This window comes from Amblyomma mixtum, chromosome 2 (assembly GCF_055824585.1).
Source record: "Amblyomma mixtum isolate Tamu chromosome 2, ASM5582458v1, whole genome shotgun sequence".
Classification (NCBI taxonomy): Eukaryota; Metazoa; Arthropoda; class Arachnida; order Ixodida; family Ixodidae; genus Amblyomma; species Amblyomma mixtum.
The window spans coordinates 228,875,676-228,892,618 of NC_143013.1; the positions used below are offsets into that span (position 1 = coordinate 228,875,676).

At 48.8% G+C, this 16,943-nt stretch overlaps 1 protein-coding gene across 1 annotated transcript in view; it reads right to left on the bottom strand.

The window, feature by feature from the left end:
* LOC149362847 (uncharacterized) overlaps nucleotides 1-16,943 on the bottom strand; it is a 35,845-nt gene that overhangs the window by 16,998 nt on the left and 1,904 nt on the right. Inside the window, exons 2-6 of the mRNA XM_089568394.1 lie at nucleotides 13,266-13,534; nucleotides 11,710-11,754; nucleotides 10,971-11,081; nucleotides 8,719-8,742; nucleotides 8,158-8,220 (exon numbers count right to left, since the gene is read on the bottom strand). Of these exons, the coding sequence (XP_089424520.1) occupies nucleotides 8,158-8,220; nucleotides 8,719-8,742; nucleotides 10,971-11,081; nucleotides 11,710-11,754; nucleotides 13,266-13,534 (512 nt within the window). The remainder of the gene's footprint in view (nucleotides 1-8,157; nucleotides 8,221-8,718; nucleotides 8,743-10,970; nucleotides 11,082-11,709; nucleotides 11,755-13,265; nucleotides 13,535-16,943) is intronic.

Sequence of the window (16,943 nt, forward strand, 5' to 3'; positions counted from 1 at the left end):
TCAGCCCGTTATCGCCTGTGGGTGTACCAAACTCTCTCTTCTCTCCTTTTGGTCTCATTCTCATTATGACGGGATCAGTAGTCTAAGTGGAACGTATTTTTCATAAATTTTCTTTGAAGTTTGCCTCAGCGAGTACCTGTACCTCTCCAAAACTAGCTATACTTCCTCAAATTTTCGGAAAACATAGTTTGTCACAATTTGTGTTCGACAAATTTGTGGCCGAGATTGTCGCTGATCATGCCTTAGCTTCACTCGTCTCTGCGGTAACGAGAATAAATTGTGTCTTTCCTTGGCTACGAAAGCGGTCGGTTCTGAAGGAATATTAGAAAAAGCAGCTAAAATAATGCCCTTATGAAATAATACAGACAACTGAATAGTAGCGTAAAATGTCGCACGCGCCACTCCGTGCTTCGCAAATGCTGCAATGTCCAGCAACGAGCTTTCCACAGGCCGGTTGCAATCGTCAGGTTGTATTGAAGCTCATTTAAATTCTCCAGGGCAAACTAGGAATAGAAGGTTTTTGGTTTTTTGCTTACGTGCAGCCCGCAAGGTTTACATAATGCTAAAGCATTCAAAAACTCAAACAACGAAATTGAAAGATAAATTCGGTGATAATTGGCATTACTATTGTTGTACGGCACGATTGCACCAACTCTTCAACGCCTGATCACATATTTACGCTTCATAGCGTATTTGCGTATAGAAAGCCCAATAATGCTGTGGAATGCACTTACCAGGTCGCAGTGCTAAGAGAAACAGATCAGAAGCGTTAGTGGGTCAGCTGAGCAAGCCCAAGTCTTACATGATCGTATCTTACAGAGGCCGCTGTTTCAGGCCACAAACACAGGAGATAGGCTACATACGTTTTTGGTCAGCCTACAAATGAGAGCATAGTTCTGTGCAAGGTGTCTGCTGGTCTCAGAGTTCCGCTAACCTCCACTTCTATCTCGCCTTCACTCCCTACAACTTCGCGGCAGCACTGCGCTTCCCAGCTTGCACCTTCAAACAGCCAGGTTCTACTGATTTTTTTTATAGCACGGCTGTGTTGACCGTGGCCATGTGCGCAAGGTTTTGATGTCGCAAACGCCCTTTTTCTTAATGAAATCGGTGCTTTCCTTTTGGGTAGTTGAGTCCTTATGCGAACGTTGTGGCTGGCTGCAGATTCGATTCCTCCCGATTTCATGTGCAGGCAACCGAGAAGACTCAAAGACCCGATTAGTTTGCGTTCACAGCCCGCCATGCGAAACATCTAGTAAACTATATATGTTCTGGCAATATCTATGCGTGCGAAAATGATTAGTTTAAATCTTTTCAGTAGACGATCAAAGCCGTCCTTAGCATCCATGCACGGGAAAAGGCAGCATCTGATAACAATACCAGCGAGGAAGCTGCTAATTGTGTCCTTTTCAAAAAGAGGTCGCAGCATGCCGCCATACTGGGCACTATGCTGTGGGCAACAGTTGCCAGCAACTGAGTGTTGAGGCAAAAACTCCTCCACGTTCTCCCCAACGGCCAAAAGCAGCTGGCCAGGGTGGGCGTGAAAATGTCTGTTGGCACTTGAGCTACTAAAACAATCTTGTGCCCAGAAGGTATTAAATTCACGCGCTAGGTAACAATAAGGAATATATTCATATGTTCTCACCTTCGATGCTTTCTTCACCTGATGTCATAGAAAATAAAGAAAAGTAATAGTTAAAATGCAAGGCTTGCGCTGCATGTCATCAGACCGGTAGAGCGATGCTGAATACCAAAGCGTGCTAAGTGTGACAGCGCACTGCGCATCCCCGGAGGGCCGCTATCTGCGGCGATATCTTCCCTTTGCGGGACCCCGGAGGCGCTTGACCAAGAGACTGTATTAGTGCACTGCACGGGCTCGGGCCGGCCCGAAAGCCCGGGCCCGGCCCGGCCCGCGGGCCGGGCCGGGCCGGGCCGGGCCGGGATATGATTTGTTTTGCCGGGCCTGGGCCGGGCCCGGGCCTGAAGTTGCGGGCCCGGGCCGGGCTCGGACTTAAAGCTGCGGACCCGAGCTGGGCTTGGGTCTGTAGAGAAACGGCGGTAGAGAAACTATTGCAGAGTGAAGTACACAATTGCGGCATTGGAGCAGTGACACGGATGAGCTATGGGTTATAGTACGCGCTGAGAAAAAAACTAAGCTTTATTCATTGACTTATTTATTTCCTCATTTCCACGCCGCGGTGGCTTAGTGGTCAATGCGCTTAATTACTAAGCCGGGGAACCAGCGTTTGCTCCTAGCCTCGGCGGCCGCATTTCCATTTAAGTGGCAAGCATCACAGCCGTGTACTGTGCAGTATCTTTGCTCGTTGAAGAAACCCAGGTGGTCGAAATGATCCGGAGCCCTCTGCATCGGTGTCTCTCACAGCCTGACTCCCTTTGGGCCTTTAAGCCCCCCCAAAAATAGCTGTTATTTTGCAGCCATATTTTTCTTATGTCAGAAAATTCACAAACTAAAGCGCGTTTGGTTTTCTTTTTGATCAGCACCGGGACGTCTCGTAAATGAAATAGCCACAAAAGCTCGCGAGAGTTTGTAAATCTCATCTCATAACCACATATATTCCTCCTCACTTCTTTAGCATGGTTGTCATGACAAGTGTTTTGCCCTGTAAGTTATCACGTGGTTTGCGCGTTATCTTCTGCTCCACCAGTAAGATTAAAATTCAACCGGTCTTAATTTGCCATTGATCGATCGTCATCCCAAAACATACCTATACACTATTCGAAATACATTCAGGAAGAACATTAGTTTAGAAATACATTCAGGAAGAACATTAGTTTAGGACTCTTATAGTCTTCAAAACACACATCGTGAAATACTCAAGCCTTTTAACTTTTCGTTTCTGCTGAAAGGCGACCAGTTCGGCTATGAGTTCAACCTCTGAGATCGCTATCACTAAAAAAATGTCATTCCACTGCTTGCTAGGCAGCTTTAATGTTTATACTTCGCGGGCGGCAAAATATAACTGATTAAAATCATGGGGGACTGCAAAGTAGCCTACTACGCGCGTATGCAGCCCTCATTATTTGGCTTTCGGAACTTCCGAGTTTATCTTTGCGCACCTACACGAGATCACTGTCCAAAAGACGGGCCTGCCGAGCACTACTCTTAATCACTTCCTTCTGGGTTAAAAAGAACCAACTTTCTTCAAGCCAAACTGTGGGTTCAGAACCTTTGTCGGCCAGTTTCTTATCGGACTAGTAGCAGTCTGCTTGCTCAGAATGAGCAGTATACCTCAAGCGTTACTGTGAAACGGGCCGGGCCGGGCTCGATAGAGCGATAATTTAGCGGGCCTGGGCCGGGCCCGGGCTTGAAGCCGCGGGCCTGGGCCGGGCTCGGGCTTCAGGTCTCGGGCCCGGGCCCGGCTTGGGCCTCAGATTGAGGCCCGTGCAGTGCTCTAGACTGTATGGCACCAGGAATCGTCGGGTGACGGGGACCAATGTTCATTAGCGGTCCGAAGGCCGACAGCCTGGCTCTCATCTTTATCACCACACTGACAAGCATTGAACTGGTCAAGAGCACCTCGCAAGAGTGACAGGAGCGACGGCAGAAGGGGATAAAGACCCAGGCCGGCGGACGGTCCGGAAAGGCGGTGAGTGCCGAAGCGCTGGCGCTGAGAAAAGGGCGGGGAAGACGCTCCAGTCTCGAAAGGAGGATCGCCCCAATACGGGACCGCTGCTTCGCAGGGGGGCACTGCGGACGCCAGTGAAATGCGCCCTCTCCGGCCGACTCCGCTTTTTTGACCGGGCAAACCGGTCACCCCTCCCATTGAGTAGCTGCGCGAGCAGCGCGCTTTCTCCTGAAAAAAAGCCACTTCTGCACGTACTTTGCACGTGTTGGCGAGCCTGCAAATCTCTTTGTGCATTCGCGAGCTTTTCTGGCTTTTTCCCCTCGTGCTTGAACGCTGACGAGCTTCAGAGGATTAGCAAAATGTACAGGGGCGCTAGAAAGAAATGCGGACAGCACGGCGCCCACGCGCTGCGCAGTCGGAATTTATCTTCAATGCGTTTTTATCTCGGTAGTAACAAAAAGACGCTAGAGTGGTATATTATTGTATCACGGATGTCTCTAGCGTATTTGTGTTGCGACCCAAGTATAAGCGTGACGAAAATAAATTCCAACAGCGGAGCGCCTAGGCACCGCGCTGTTCGCATTTCTTTCTGTCGCGGCAGTACGCTCTGAGATGTAGGTTAAAAGAAATAGTGGACAGTGAATTTTTTTTTTCGCTGCGCAAACTTGAAAAAAAAAGAACTGCTAGTGGATCAGGCCCACTCCGTGAAGCAGATGGTTGACGAAAAAGCCGGTACCGTAACGGCGAAATGTGTATCGCAAGTAAATGACTAGATCATTTAAGACATGGAGTTCGAGGTAAATACCATTTTTTTTTTTTTGGCGCAGCCATCTTCGCAAGAAACTTAATTTCGTTGGGTAGCTGAGCAGTTCTGTTCGTCCAGGATTGTTGGCCAAATAATAAGGATTTTGTTACGTGTTTGGCTCAATAATAATGGAAATAATTTTTACTTTAACTTAATATAAAGTGGCCTTAAGGCGACACGCGAGGCTGAAGAGAAAAACGAAAACACGCTCTAGTTTGGTCAATCGCTGTAACGGAGATAAGCGGTTGGTATATTTATTTTAATGCCGATTACAGCGCACGCGCATCCCCAAAACAATTTATTTGCAGAGCTATCGCTCATATGGAAACGCTCATTCATATGCAAGCAAGCATTTCGATTATTTTTATTTTTAGAAATTGTTTACATGTAAAGCAACTTCGAAAATTGAGCCAGGCGTCACAAGTCGGAACATTGAGGCGATCACTGACCTTGCCTCACATGCGTCTGCATAACGCCGCTAGCTGTTGTTGTCAGCCTCCAAAATAAAAAATGGCAAAAAAAATTGAGTTTCGTTAGCGCGAGCTTTACTAAACACTGCATGCTTAAATTACATAAAAAACTGCTCAGAATATTACGCGTCCAACATACCAAACGTGTTTAGCAGCAGAAAAACGCTTACTTCACCCTGCCCACAGCAGTTATCGAGGCCTGCCGTTTCTCGTTCTCATCCATTTCATACCCAACAATTCCGGACAAACACTTTTGAATTGAAAAGAGTGTATGAACGCATTTTTTTTTTTCATATACTGGAAGATTTCACTATAGCAATCTCCCATCGATAGGCTTGCATTTTTTTTTTCGTATTAACGTTTTTCCTATCGTCAACTGCTCGATACGAGCAATGAAAATTTTTTAGGATTTTGCTACATATAGAAAGGGTGGACTGTTACTGTACGTTACAACATTCCAATATTAATTTTTTTTTCCCCAAGAATGTAGGACATGTGCAGGAGATCTGTAGAATTCTACGGGCAGTCCTTGGCTGTTCATGTTCAGAGAACAACTGTGACAGCCCCTGACACAACAAGTTTCTCCACTCTTAGAACGTCGCGGAATTCCTACCATGACTCACAGCGAGCGCCACCATCTCTTTTGTGCGCCCGCGAGCAGGACGGCGCGTGCTCACAATGAGAGAGAGAGTGCCAGCCGCGCGAGCAGCACGCGCTGCTTCGACAGGCTGCTGGCTCAATGCGCTCCGCCGGCGACCTGCCCGGACACAAACGGCAAAATGACCGGCAGGGGAGAAGTGGCGCTGATGCAGGGGGAGCAAACTTCAGGTGCGCTTCCCTATGGATGAAAAAAAGCGAGGAAGTCTGTTCAGTGGAGTGACGAGCAAGGCCCGAGACGACACCGCTGGGCAGTCGGTCCTCCGGCGCCCGAAGCGCCCAAGCCATCGATGAGAAGCCGAGCCTCAGCGAAGGAACAAGCTCAACTCCGCAGTCCCTCCGCTCCTTCTGACGGAGACTCCGCCGCCAACGGAGCAGCATGCAAGCTTGGGAATGCAAGCTTCTGTGTCATGTACTCAATAGTAATTCTTGAATACATATGTTCTGTTCCAACTGAGTCTAGCGGTGCCTTTGCCTCTCCGTCCCGTGTGAACCCGCGCAGTATGTAGGGTCTCAAAAACAAAGCTGCTCTGAATGCTGCGACATTCATGACTTCAATCCAGGGAAAATCACGGGACTGATTGTGGAACTTTGACCCCATTTGAGAGGCTTGAGACATCGAAGGGCTTCAGCGGAAAAAATTTCTCTATCTGAGGGAGCTCCCACCCCGCTGCCATCGCTCGGAACAAGGATGCTGGCATTGGGGAGCATTGTTTCGATATTTACGGGTGATGAGATGGCTCTTCCCATCAGCGCTTTCTTTTCCATGCTAGAAAAAAATTGGGAAAATGGGAGGGGTGTTCGATGCGCACCTGCTGGAAATTGCAAGGTGCAAGATGGCAGCAGCTGTTCGTGATTGGCGAGCCGAAAAGCTGAAGTCCACAAAAAAAATTTTCGGAATTGCAGAAGCTCGTGTTCAAGCACTTCGGTACTGAACTTCACCATGCGCGTATACGTAAGTTCCGCGGGGCCCGAGAGATGGCAGGGGAGGACGTGAGAGCATTTGCGCTGCTACCTCAGCGCGTAGCACGCTCAAAATTCGGAGAGGAGGGAAGAAGCAAGAGACACCGCGACGCTTAGATGGAACAAAACACATATTCAAGAATTACATATTATTGAGTACATGACGCCAACGGTGGGATGCCCAAACTTACATGCCGCTGTATAGACCACGGAGTCTTCGTCAGAAGGAACGGGGGGACTGCGGAGTTGACCCTGTTGGTTCGATGATGCTAAGCTTCTCCCCGACGGCTTGGGTGCTTCGGACGCTGGAGGGCCGAGTGTCCAGCGGTGTCGTCTCGAGCCTTGCTCGTCATTCACTGACAAGTTTTCGGCACTTTTCACGCCTATTCGGGTGATACTTCTTTTCAGGCTGGAGCGTCTCTCTCGCCCTCTACGGCGGCCAGTAACGGGCCGACTATAGTTGTGACGTACAAAGTCGTTCCGATGACGCAAACACAACAAGCCAGTTGAGTGGAAAGGAAATGGATACGAACTAAGACTATAAGAGGGAGGAAGGAAACGACAAGGGGGCAGAAATGAAAATTAGACGGGAATCAGCGGTGACACTTACATGCCCTCTGGTTTCTTCGCCACATTGGCCACGTTTCTTATTATCTCTGTATAAACGTGTTAATAAATGCTTTCGTGGGTGGTATCTATATTCTGGACGTCAGGGAATCCACTTCGGACTCCTTGGTGTGCGCCAGGATGGATTCCTGTGAATTTTTCGGCGTGCAACTTGTGCCCCCTGATTTGAAGCGAGTTTGCTTGTGCTGACTCCCAGCATGCTTACAGAATATTAAAGCCCTGGGATCAAATGACCCCGCGTGCTGCGAATACGAAACGTTTGATATGCTGGTTTAAAATCTGCTGATCACGAAATACTGTGCGACGGTCCAAATGCGTAAGACAAGGATGGAACATGGGTATAAACAGTCGGAACACAGTCATTCGCGTTATGAGGCTCCAAAATGTGAACTATGGTGTGTGCTGCAGCAGTGCAAGCCGTTATAGAGGGACAAGTAAAGGCGCTTTCGTTCTCCGAAGATCTGCTTCCATTGAGAGTCCCCTCTGTCAGAAGAGTGCCTTCGTTGAGGCCGTTTTGGGCCACCCCTCCCACTTCGAACGTGACTGATCTCACTGCTAGTTTTCTGACCAAAACGCTTTCATAGACGATTTTTCAGCTCGACAGCAATAGTACCCTTCGATCAGCTTGATCACGTTGACTTGCCTGAGAGCACAAACCCCTAGTTTAAATGCCATACTCGGAACCAACATTACCAAACTTACAACAAGGACATACTATGACATCATGCTCACGCCAATGTCATTACTAATAGTTTTTTCTCTATCTGTAGTTCATGAACAAACACGGGAGCATGAGCGCAGCAGAAAATAGGCATGTCTTGTTCAAACCCTGCCACCACATCCACCCACAAATGGAATCCATTTTACTACTCTCTGAATGGGGCGTTTCCGAGCAACGTAGCCACTGCTGCCTCGGGAAATAAGTCACCTAAGTCCCGTTTTTCTCCATTCTTTCCTCTCTATTTCGCTCTCTCTATGCGGTAAGAGTAATTGAAAGAATGCGAATGCGTGCTGGGGCAGTAATTCGAAGAGTGAAAGGTTGCGTACTGACCCTTGGCCCCCTTGCGGGCGGCAGCTTCGCCAGCACCAGGAGCCTGCGGCTGCTTGCCCCCACCTGGTGGAGAAACAACAGCAGCGTCAGAAAATAAATTAAGCCAGAGCAAATCCACAATCAATGACAGTGTAAATTTACTCGCTAACATTTGGCGCGCGCTTTACTTGAAATTGTTGGAAGTGGTATAGTGACAAACGAGGCAGTTTGACGACAGCAAGTGACAATGCCAAGGACCGACTCTACAGCACTTTTTTTTTCGAGAAAAATCAAGTTGTTCTCCAATCCAGCTGTGATGCGTGGGGAATATAACTGAACAAGATGTCTCAAGGTGATAAACGCAAGACAAGAAGACAAAGTCAAGACAAGACGACAAAAAGACAAGAAGACGAAAAAAAAATTTGGAATAAAGTAAGTTCTTTTAGGGAGGCTTCCAGCGCTTCAGAAAACAAGACAAGTGCTCTGGAACGCTGCTGGTAGCGAACTGCTTGCGTTTGGTGAAGAAACTTTCCGTCATTTCACGTTTAGTCAGGAGTGTTTAAATGAGCCACGTATACGTGCCTTCCTCCTCGTCGGACCCGCTTTCTGAAAAAAAAAAGAAAATAATGAACCGCATGAGCAACACGTCTAACTAGTGTGGGGGCCTGCATTTGTCATTTCATTTCAGTGCCCCTTGAAACCACCAAACAGGGAAAATAAAATTTCGATAAATTTTGCCAAGCCATCTGTTTGCGTAAGCTTCACCATCATAACATAAAGATCGATAAACGATGTGCGGCGGAGAGAAATACAGAAAATAAAATTGTATTTGTACTATTAAGAGACAGGAATAGGACATCTTAGTTCAGATGTAGAAGGAGACACAGGCTCGGGTAGGGCACGTGATGCGAAGGCAAGATAACCGTTGGTATTAAAGGGTAACGGAGTTGATTCTAAAAAGAAGGGAAGCATAGTAGGGAGCGCCACAGAGAGTCGGATAAGCAGATGCGATTAGGAAGTTTGCGGGGATATATGGTGGCCGCAGCTCAGCGCCAACGATAGAAATAATCATTAAGAACTAATGCTGAATTCCAATGGCAGATCGGGACCGCTCCGTCGGATCGCGTACGGAGCGCGTCGGAGCGCGTAGCTTCGCCACCTCCCATTTTGCGATTGGAATGCGAGTGCTCCCTCGGGAGCACTTGGTGCATCTAAAGCCAGGTGCATCAAGTTTGGTTGCGCGACGCCAGCGCCGCAGCGGCGAGCCGCGGAAACTAGGGGCGCCGCCGGAGCGGACGCACTGCTAGCTTCGTGTTCAAGTGCGACAGGAGTTGCGCGAGGCGCAATCTCCGCGTTGACAGACGCCGTCTCGGCGAAACAAAAAGGAGCTAGTATGAAGGCCGTAATGTAAAAACAAAACCAAAGCGTATGTACAGGATGGTCCACTCTCCGTGAACACGCGAGTATGCGGCCGCGGTCTTCGGAGCGCCAGTGAGCCTGTCCCTACCGTTCACGAAAGAAGTGGCGGACGACGCGCAGGCAAGTCGCTCGCTGCTCGATTTTCCAGCCTTGCGACTGCGAGACGCAAGCCGCTGAACCAATCAGCGAGACAGCCGAGCTTTCGGCAACGACGCCGCCCGCGGACACGCCGAGCGACGAACTGCGCTGCCCCCGGCCAACGTTTCTCCCTGGCTGCCGTAGTCGTCGCTAAGCCTAACTGTTTCACATCGATGCCGCAGTTGAGGGCGCTGTAGTAAAGGTTCTACTCGCGTCACCGTTTTACTGTGTTCCTCGTCTCATAATAAAATAAAGACATGATCGATTTCTGCGACGCCTCCAACAGCGGAGCTAGCAGGCAGCAGGCCAGCCGCACTGGGCATCTTGCAGGAAGAAATTTGCTTGTATCGCAGTTATCACTTCTACCAGCAACTCGGTATTGGCCAACGATCCTCAAAAATGATTCATTTTTTTACACTCCTCTACTCCAGGGCTTGTTATGAACGCGAACAAAGAATATTAGCGCATTTTTCTGACGCCGGCGGCAGGCATATACAGGTCGGCAGCTTTACACTCGCTGTCCGTTTCAGACGAATCTTCACTGCTGGACTCCGAGCTTTCAGTGCCCGAGTCGGAACTGTCACTTCCATGAAGCAAAATTAGTGCCGCACGGCTCGGAGCAAGATCATTGCCGTCCACTGTAGACTGGAAAGTGCCCGGCTGTCCCGACTCGCCCGTCTCACCACGTAGCGACGACAGGAACGAAGCGGCTGCTCCCAGTCGCGACAGGAAGCAGACGCGGCGGAAAAGAAAACGTCACGCGAGGTTCCGGTCAAATGCGCCGATTTCGGCGGATCAAGTATCGCTGCTCCACGGAGCGATCCGGGATTTACGCCTGATCCCGATCTGCCATTGGAACATACAACTCGCGCTCCCATTTTACCATTGGAATACGACTGATCCAAACCGAGCAGAAAAACTTGTTCCCGATCTGCCATTGGAATTCAACATAAGCTTCAGCCGGGCGTGAACGCTCGCCGTGCTTGTGCTATTTTCCAACATAAATGAGTGCGAGCAGCAACGATGCACATCCAATGAGCTCAGTAATTAACCAATCGCTTCAGTTCCCAGTGCAGCCGGTTCAGTGGCAAGAGTGACCAGTTTGCACAAATGTACCCGCTCGGGACAGCGGCAATGGACACTTGAAGGTGGCCGCCACAGATTCAGTTCCCAGAGCGTAAGAGCCAGACGAGCGATGAGGACAACCACGGAACCCACTTTCTCAGCTATGCCACCCTTCGTTTGACAGGAGCTGTACTCCCATGCAAAGGCCTCACCTTCTTCCTCACTCTCCTCTTCGTCGGAGGCCGACTCTTCGCTCTCAAGTTGGGAGGCGAAGAGGTTGGGAGCGTAGCTCGGGTCTTCGATGATGCGACGCCAGTCAATGCCTGCGCATTGCACGCCAACCACACGTGACTCCGAATTGATAAATCGTGTGCTAATTAACGGGCTGGGGTTGCAATAAAGAGTCGATCAATTGAGAGCATTCAGAAAGATTTTTGTTCAGTTTGAGAAAGATGGAGTACAAAGTAGCCTAGAATGTTAGTGGACGTAAACACCAGTAAGCGTTCATTCAGTGCAGCTTCCACTAAGCGCAGCCACCGAGCTGAGGACACCGGCGGCATGTCGTTAGGGGCCAGAGCGAGTGAGAGTGGGGATGAACAAAACACACAGAGAGAAATCTGGGTGAATTGTAGTCAGCAACGGGTAATTCTCTCGATATAGGGCTACAGGGTTCAAAACTACTTTTTCCCTCGGTATACTTGATTCAGTGGCCTTGCATGTACAATCAAATGCCGCTGATCCCAAATTCGCTTGATTTAAACCTCCATTTTATTCGAAAGGACACTTCGGTCCCGTCACGACAGTGACACGACGGTGCAGCAGTAAGCGACCGCGCGCAACTAATCGTGACCGTCGATTACGTAACTGCGCAACTTTGTCGCTGTGCTGTTCGGTACTGTTCAATTCGATACTATCGAAATGCGACGGTGTATTGTGATGATGTAATATTACCTCTTTGTGACAGGACTTGTAGGATGTTGTCCACGGTGAGGCTCGCTTCATCAGGGGAAAGCAGGAACAAAGGAAGTTAATCATTATTACGCGAGTACAGGGAGACAGCGTGTGATTTAATCAGGAAAAAATAAATCCTTCCCAGCGATCCCTTGATACGCTAATTAATTCCAATTCTTCAGCTGTAGCCCTCCGTTGCTGATCCTGTTATTAGAGGACACACACCATGTTTCACCTCAATCTATTATTAATTTCGAAAATTACTTTTTCACCGAAAACGACATATTCTTCGCCGCTATATGGATACTGTCACCTGTGGTGGCTACCAGAAAACAGCTTCGATGTGTTAATCGGGAAGTCATTTAACTAAATTTAACTTTCTAACTCTTGCAGTTAGGCTGCTTGTTTCTATTGAGACTTGTAGCTCGTCATTGCAGATATCTACACCGGTTTTTAGATTTTATAAAACTCCACTCTCGTCTGAGGTACGCGCAAAAGAGCATGGATAGTTTCCACGTGCTGAACCGAAACCCAGTAGCTGAGCAGGGCTTGCATTTACGTCTACGCACTTCATCCGTCGACTAGCCTGTCACGTGACCAGCCTGTCACGTGTCACAGCCTGAATAGATGTGGTTCCTACCTCTCTCTCACAGCCCTCACTGCGTTGTTGCCGCCCTCAAAATGCGCACAAAAAAAGCGCTGCATTTGCATCGCATGTCACCACATCGGTGGTCATCCACGGCAAACGTTGTACACAGGGTAGTTGGGGCGACATATGAAGCTTGAAGAGTTTGCGCCACTGTTTAAATATATGACCCAGGACGCGTACAGACCTGAAGAGAAAGATATTGCTCTACTGAATAGACACTTGTCGATGATCGCGGAGAAAGAAGCCCGTTCCACCTCTTTGAGAAGAAGATTGCTGGAGGAGCCCTTGCAGCATCTGGGCCTCAGTTTGAGCAGCCCGCTCTGGCTATCATTTGGCACCACCGCACTTGGCAGTCAGCCACGGCTCTGTTTGTGCCGCTGTTCAAAATTTCTAGCAGGAATCTCATCAACAGCCTTGCTAAATTGCAAAATTTTCTTTTCTATGCATTGTTAAATTTTCACTTAATAAATTATTCCTTTTTCTCTCTCTCACAATCTCTTTTTCATCCAAACTCTAAACTGTTTTCAGTCCATGCCCTACTTTAAAGCTTTTGAAAGGCTAACAACAGCAACAAACGGCTCGTGTGGAGATTCCTATCATCGTATGCCTTAGTGACGGTATCGGGGCTTCTTTTCATTTTGTAGGCTTTGCACCAAACTCACGTCGAAGTCAAATATTGGGCATGTGTTATTTCTGGCGAGACCAACACCATCACGTATCGATTCCCGAAATTTTAGATTACAGCTGCTCAAATGGTCACGTGTCGTCGTGTTTCTGAGTCCGATTCCTTTCTCCTGTGCATAAAAGTGCTGCTCAAGTTATTCAGGGATCATCCATGGCATGCCTGCCCAGTTCTACGGAATTTAACTGCACGACCAAACCCCGCGCAATGGTGGGCGGTCCGTACCGGGGTCCAGCCCGGCCAGGGCGTTCACTGGCAAGGCCGGCTGTGCCACACCCGCTTGAGGAATGGTCCCCAGGGGCTGCTGGCCGATGTAACCCGGGGGGGGGCCACGGCCGCTGTCAGGTACGGCGCCCCGGGCACCCCGATGCCCTGCGGGGGCACGCCTGGCGCGGTGCCGGGCGGAGGGGCCTGTAGCGGGTAGGGCGCTTGGTGCTGGGGCGCGAACGGTGCCTGAGGCGCCAGCGGTGCCGCACCGGGCAATGGCTGCTGCACTGCAACGACAAATGTACAGGGTGTGAGAGTCAGCATCAACGCCTGCCTTAGTTTCAGCCACTGTCCGCATTTTTTCTTCCTCGTGCTTTTGCACATTTCGCTTTTTTTTTTGTAACTGTTGCAGCCTGTGCATTCTGTGTGCTAATGTGTTGGTCATGACCAGCAATTCTGGACGAAAGCATTTGTAAGCAGGAAATAGTTTATGAACGCTATTTTTATATATATATTAGATTTTCCGATGGCAATCAATGCATCCGCAGATCTCCCGTCGGCAGGCTTGCATTTTTGTGCAGTTAACGGTTTTGCTATCGGCACAAGTGCTTCTCATGGATTTTGTATGGCAGTCTTAAGTGGCCGATTTTGCCGATTTGCCGCACACCGGAAAAATGGACCGTAACCTTCAATATTTGCACCAGTGCCTGACAATTTTAGAATGTTGAAAATTTTTATGAAGAATGTTGGACACGAGGTACGAAAAATAAGCAAACAAGGACTGGGCTGTCTTGCATAATGCCCATTACGGTGTTTCATTCTTTGGGATGCAGCGTAAGTAACTTAATATGTATCGAGATGCAAGGACACTATAACTCAGAAGAAGACATTAGAATGCACCCGAATATAACTGACCAAATGCACCTCCTTCGCTCTTGGGCAGGTTATCGCGTTCGAAAGTTCAACCCCTTTGTCTGGCCAACTAATCTAGTGGCTAGAAGCCTGAATCTGAACTCCTCGCTATTGTTCAGTCATGTACTCCAAAGTGATGTTCCCCTCATTTTTCCAGTATAGGTAAATGATGTCGTTAAAGGTCTCATTGTGTTCATCTTAGTATAATCTTCCGCCGATGTTTATTTATCTGTTGCATCTGTATTCTGTCTCCCGAAGTCTCTAACCACTCATATTCACTGCGCAAGCACATTACGGAGGTCACACGGCCACATGCAAACAAACAAAGCGAATCTTCTACAAGAGAATCTAGATGTCGCCAAGTATCTATCTGCAACTTTAGGAATCCGGGCCTTTTTACGGGCAAATCTATTTAGCCCAGCCACGTAAGTACAAAACAGCTGGCGTCGTGCCAAAAAAATGGCGATTCTCGGCGGATCGTTTTAATACGTTAGCATATCCGAGGTTGACACACTAAGTTCTATCCAAGATGATACAGTTAGGTTCGTATTTTCCGAGGTGAACGCACGAAAGTTGCTTATGTCCAAGGTTAACGAGAGTAACGTTGGTTATATTCGAGGTGGTACAGCAAGCTTCGTCATGCCACGCGGCCACGTGCGGCGGCGGTCGCCGTTTAACCCTTCTAACGCAACGCATTAAAAGAAGTCACTGCAGAGGACTCTTCGCATCGGATAAGGTCGGTTCCCGCGATGAGACCATTGGCCCGCGGAGTAGGTGTCACGTGACGTCCCATTTCACCTCCGCGAGGTCCGCGCCTGACTTGCGCAGGGAGAAAATGCACACGCATGTTTTATGCGCTTATCCTCCGAGCTTCACATTTACAAGTAGCGATAGCGACATTAGGCATTCGCATGGTATTCAACCACGCTATCATTGCTCGTTGACCATCGTGGGTAAGGCACAAGTTCACGAACAGGAAGGGAGATGTCATGTGTAACCTGATCCGCGGACCACGACGCAGTCAGCAGGCCCTGTAAAAGGAATCCTGAGCCATGGTTACAATGCAGGAACAAAGGCTGCAATTATCACTACCCACCTCTTGTGACAGAATGAAGACATATCATGTTATTCTCAACGTTAAGGTATTTGTGGACACGCCCCCCCCCCCCCCCCCCCCCCCCCCCTCGCAAGCCCTGTCGCGCTAAAATTTGCGGGCCGCTTCAGCCGCATGGAGAAGGCGGAGAGTTTGGCAACCGAGTTTAGTTCCATTAACGTTGGCGTACAGTGCGCTCTGCGGTTGCGTAGCGTCAGGATTAATGCGACTGAACGGGAAGTATGCATTAGGTAGTTGGTTCGCTCGTCGCAATAATATTCTGGTACTTTTTGAGTGTCTATTATGCATCGTACAGTCGCTGTAATCACACGGCAAGCGAAAATTAATGACGGACTGCTGGGTTCCCCAGTCACTGGCTGCGATGAAATAGAACAGCGGTGATTTGGTGTTCCTTCGTAGTTGTAATTTATAGAGCCATGGTCGTCGAATCCACTAGAATTAGGCTCCATTTGTTGTTCGTACGTGAGCACTGGTCGGAGGCCCCGAATTTTCTCGGCATATGGCAGCAGCGTGGAGGATGACCTGCCAAATATAACTTTTTCATCATTCTTTGCGATCTTTACTCCACCATATGTGGAGAATTCCACGAAGTAGTGGCAAATTTCTCTTCCAGACGTCCGTCGTCACACTGCTCTGAGGAGTAGAGCTGTGACATGTCTAATACCTCTTGTTCATACTTTCTCAACTGCTTGTTCCGCAAAAGAATCATGCAGCGGTTTAGTTTGCCTCTGAACGGTGTTGACTACATGCAGACTGATGATACGATGAGTCGAGGTTTTGCTGACCAGTGGTTGTTAAGCAGGAAAGTCCAGTCCTAAGTCCAAGACAAATTTAACTGACACGTTTATTTTTTCTTTGCAAAACTTCAGGAAAGAAATCATCAAAAGCGACCTCACAAAATGAGCCTCTAAACCAATTCGCTTGAATTCCATTATCCTTGCCAAGCTAGATTAAACAAAGGGAGTCGGAGCAATGCGGGCTGCCTTCCTCGCTTCGGCGGAACCGTCTGCTCTAGTTTCGAAAAGACGCTGTCCTGTCGCCTCACTTAGTAATATTCGGGCAAGGCAACTTACCTGTCATTAAGGTATGGGTCTGGGATAGTTGGAAAACGACTTTTGACGTAAAGCGCGCAGAAAGACACGGACGGGTCAACAGAACAGACAAGCTCTCTTCCCCGCAGCGGTCATCAAGAGAGGCAATGAAGAAAACACAAACTCTCGGAAATGCCTGCCAAGGGACGAATTTTACCGATGTGGCTGCGTGACGCCAACGAAACGAACTTTTTTTTCTTTCTAATGGAGAAAAGTTGGGTCCTATCGTTCGCGTCACGCAGTCGCGTCTTCTTTGCTTACTGACGCACAGAATCTTGGTACGCCGACAGCATATTCGTAGTGAGCTGGCGCAAAGAAGCGAGGAAGGAGCGGGGTGCTTAGAATACCTTCGTGAAATAAAGATAAATAAACTGAACGAAATGCTTGAGGAGAGCTCACACACTCGCTTACCAGAGGGAGCTCGCCTAAATAATATGGGTGCCTTATTGGGACATGTCTTTGCCGTCAGGTTCTGTAGGAAGCGCTCGACAAATCTGGATGTGTCCTGGCATGTTTTAACCCTCGCCTGTCCCTGTTGCAATGAACTGCGGGACGATTATAGCTTTCGCGGCCGACGTC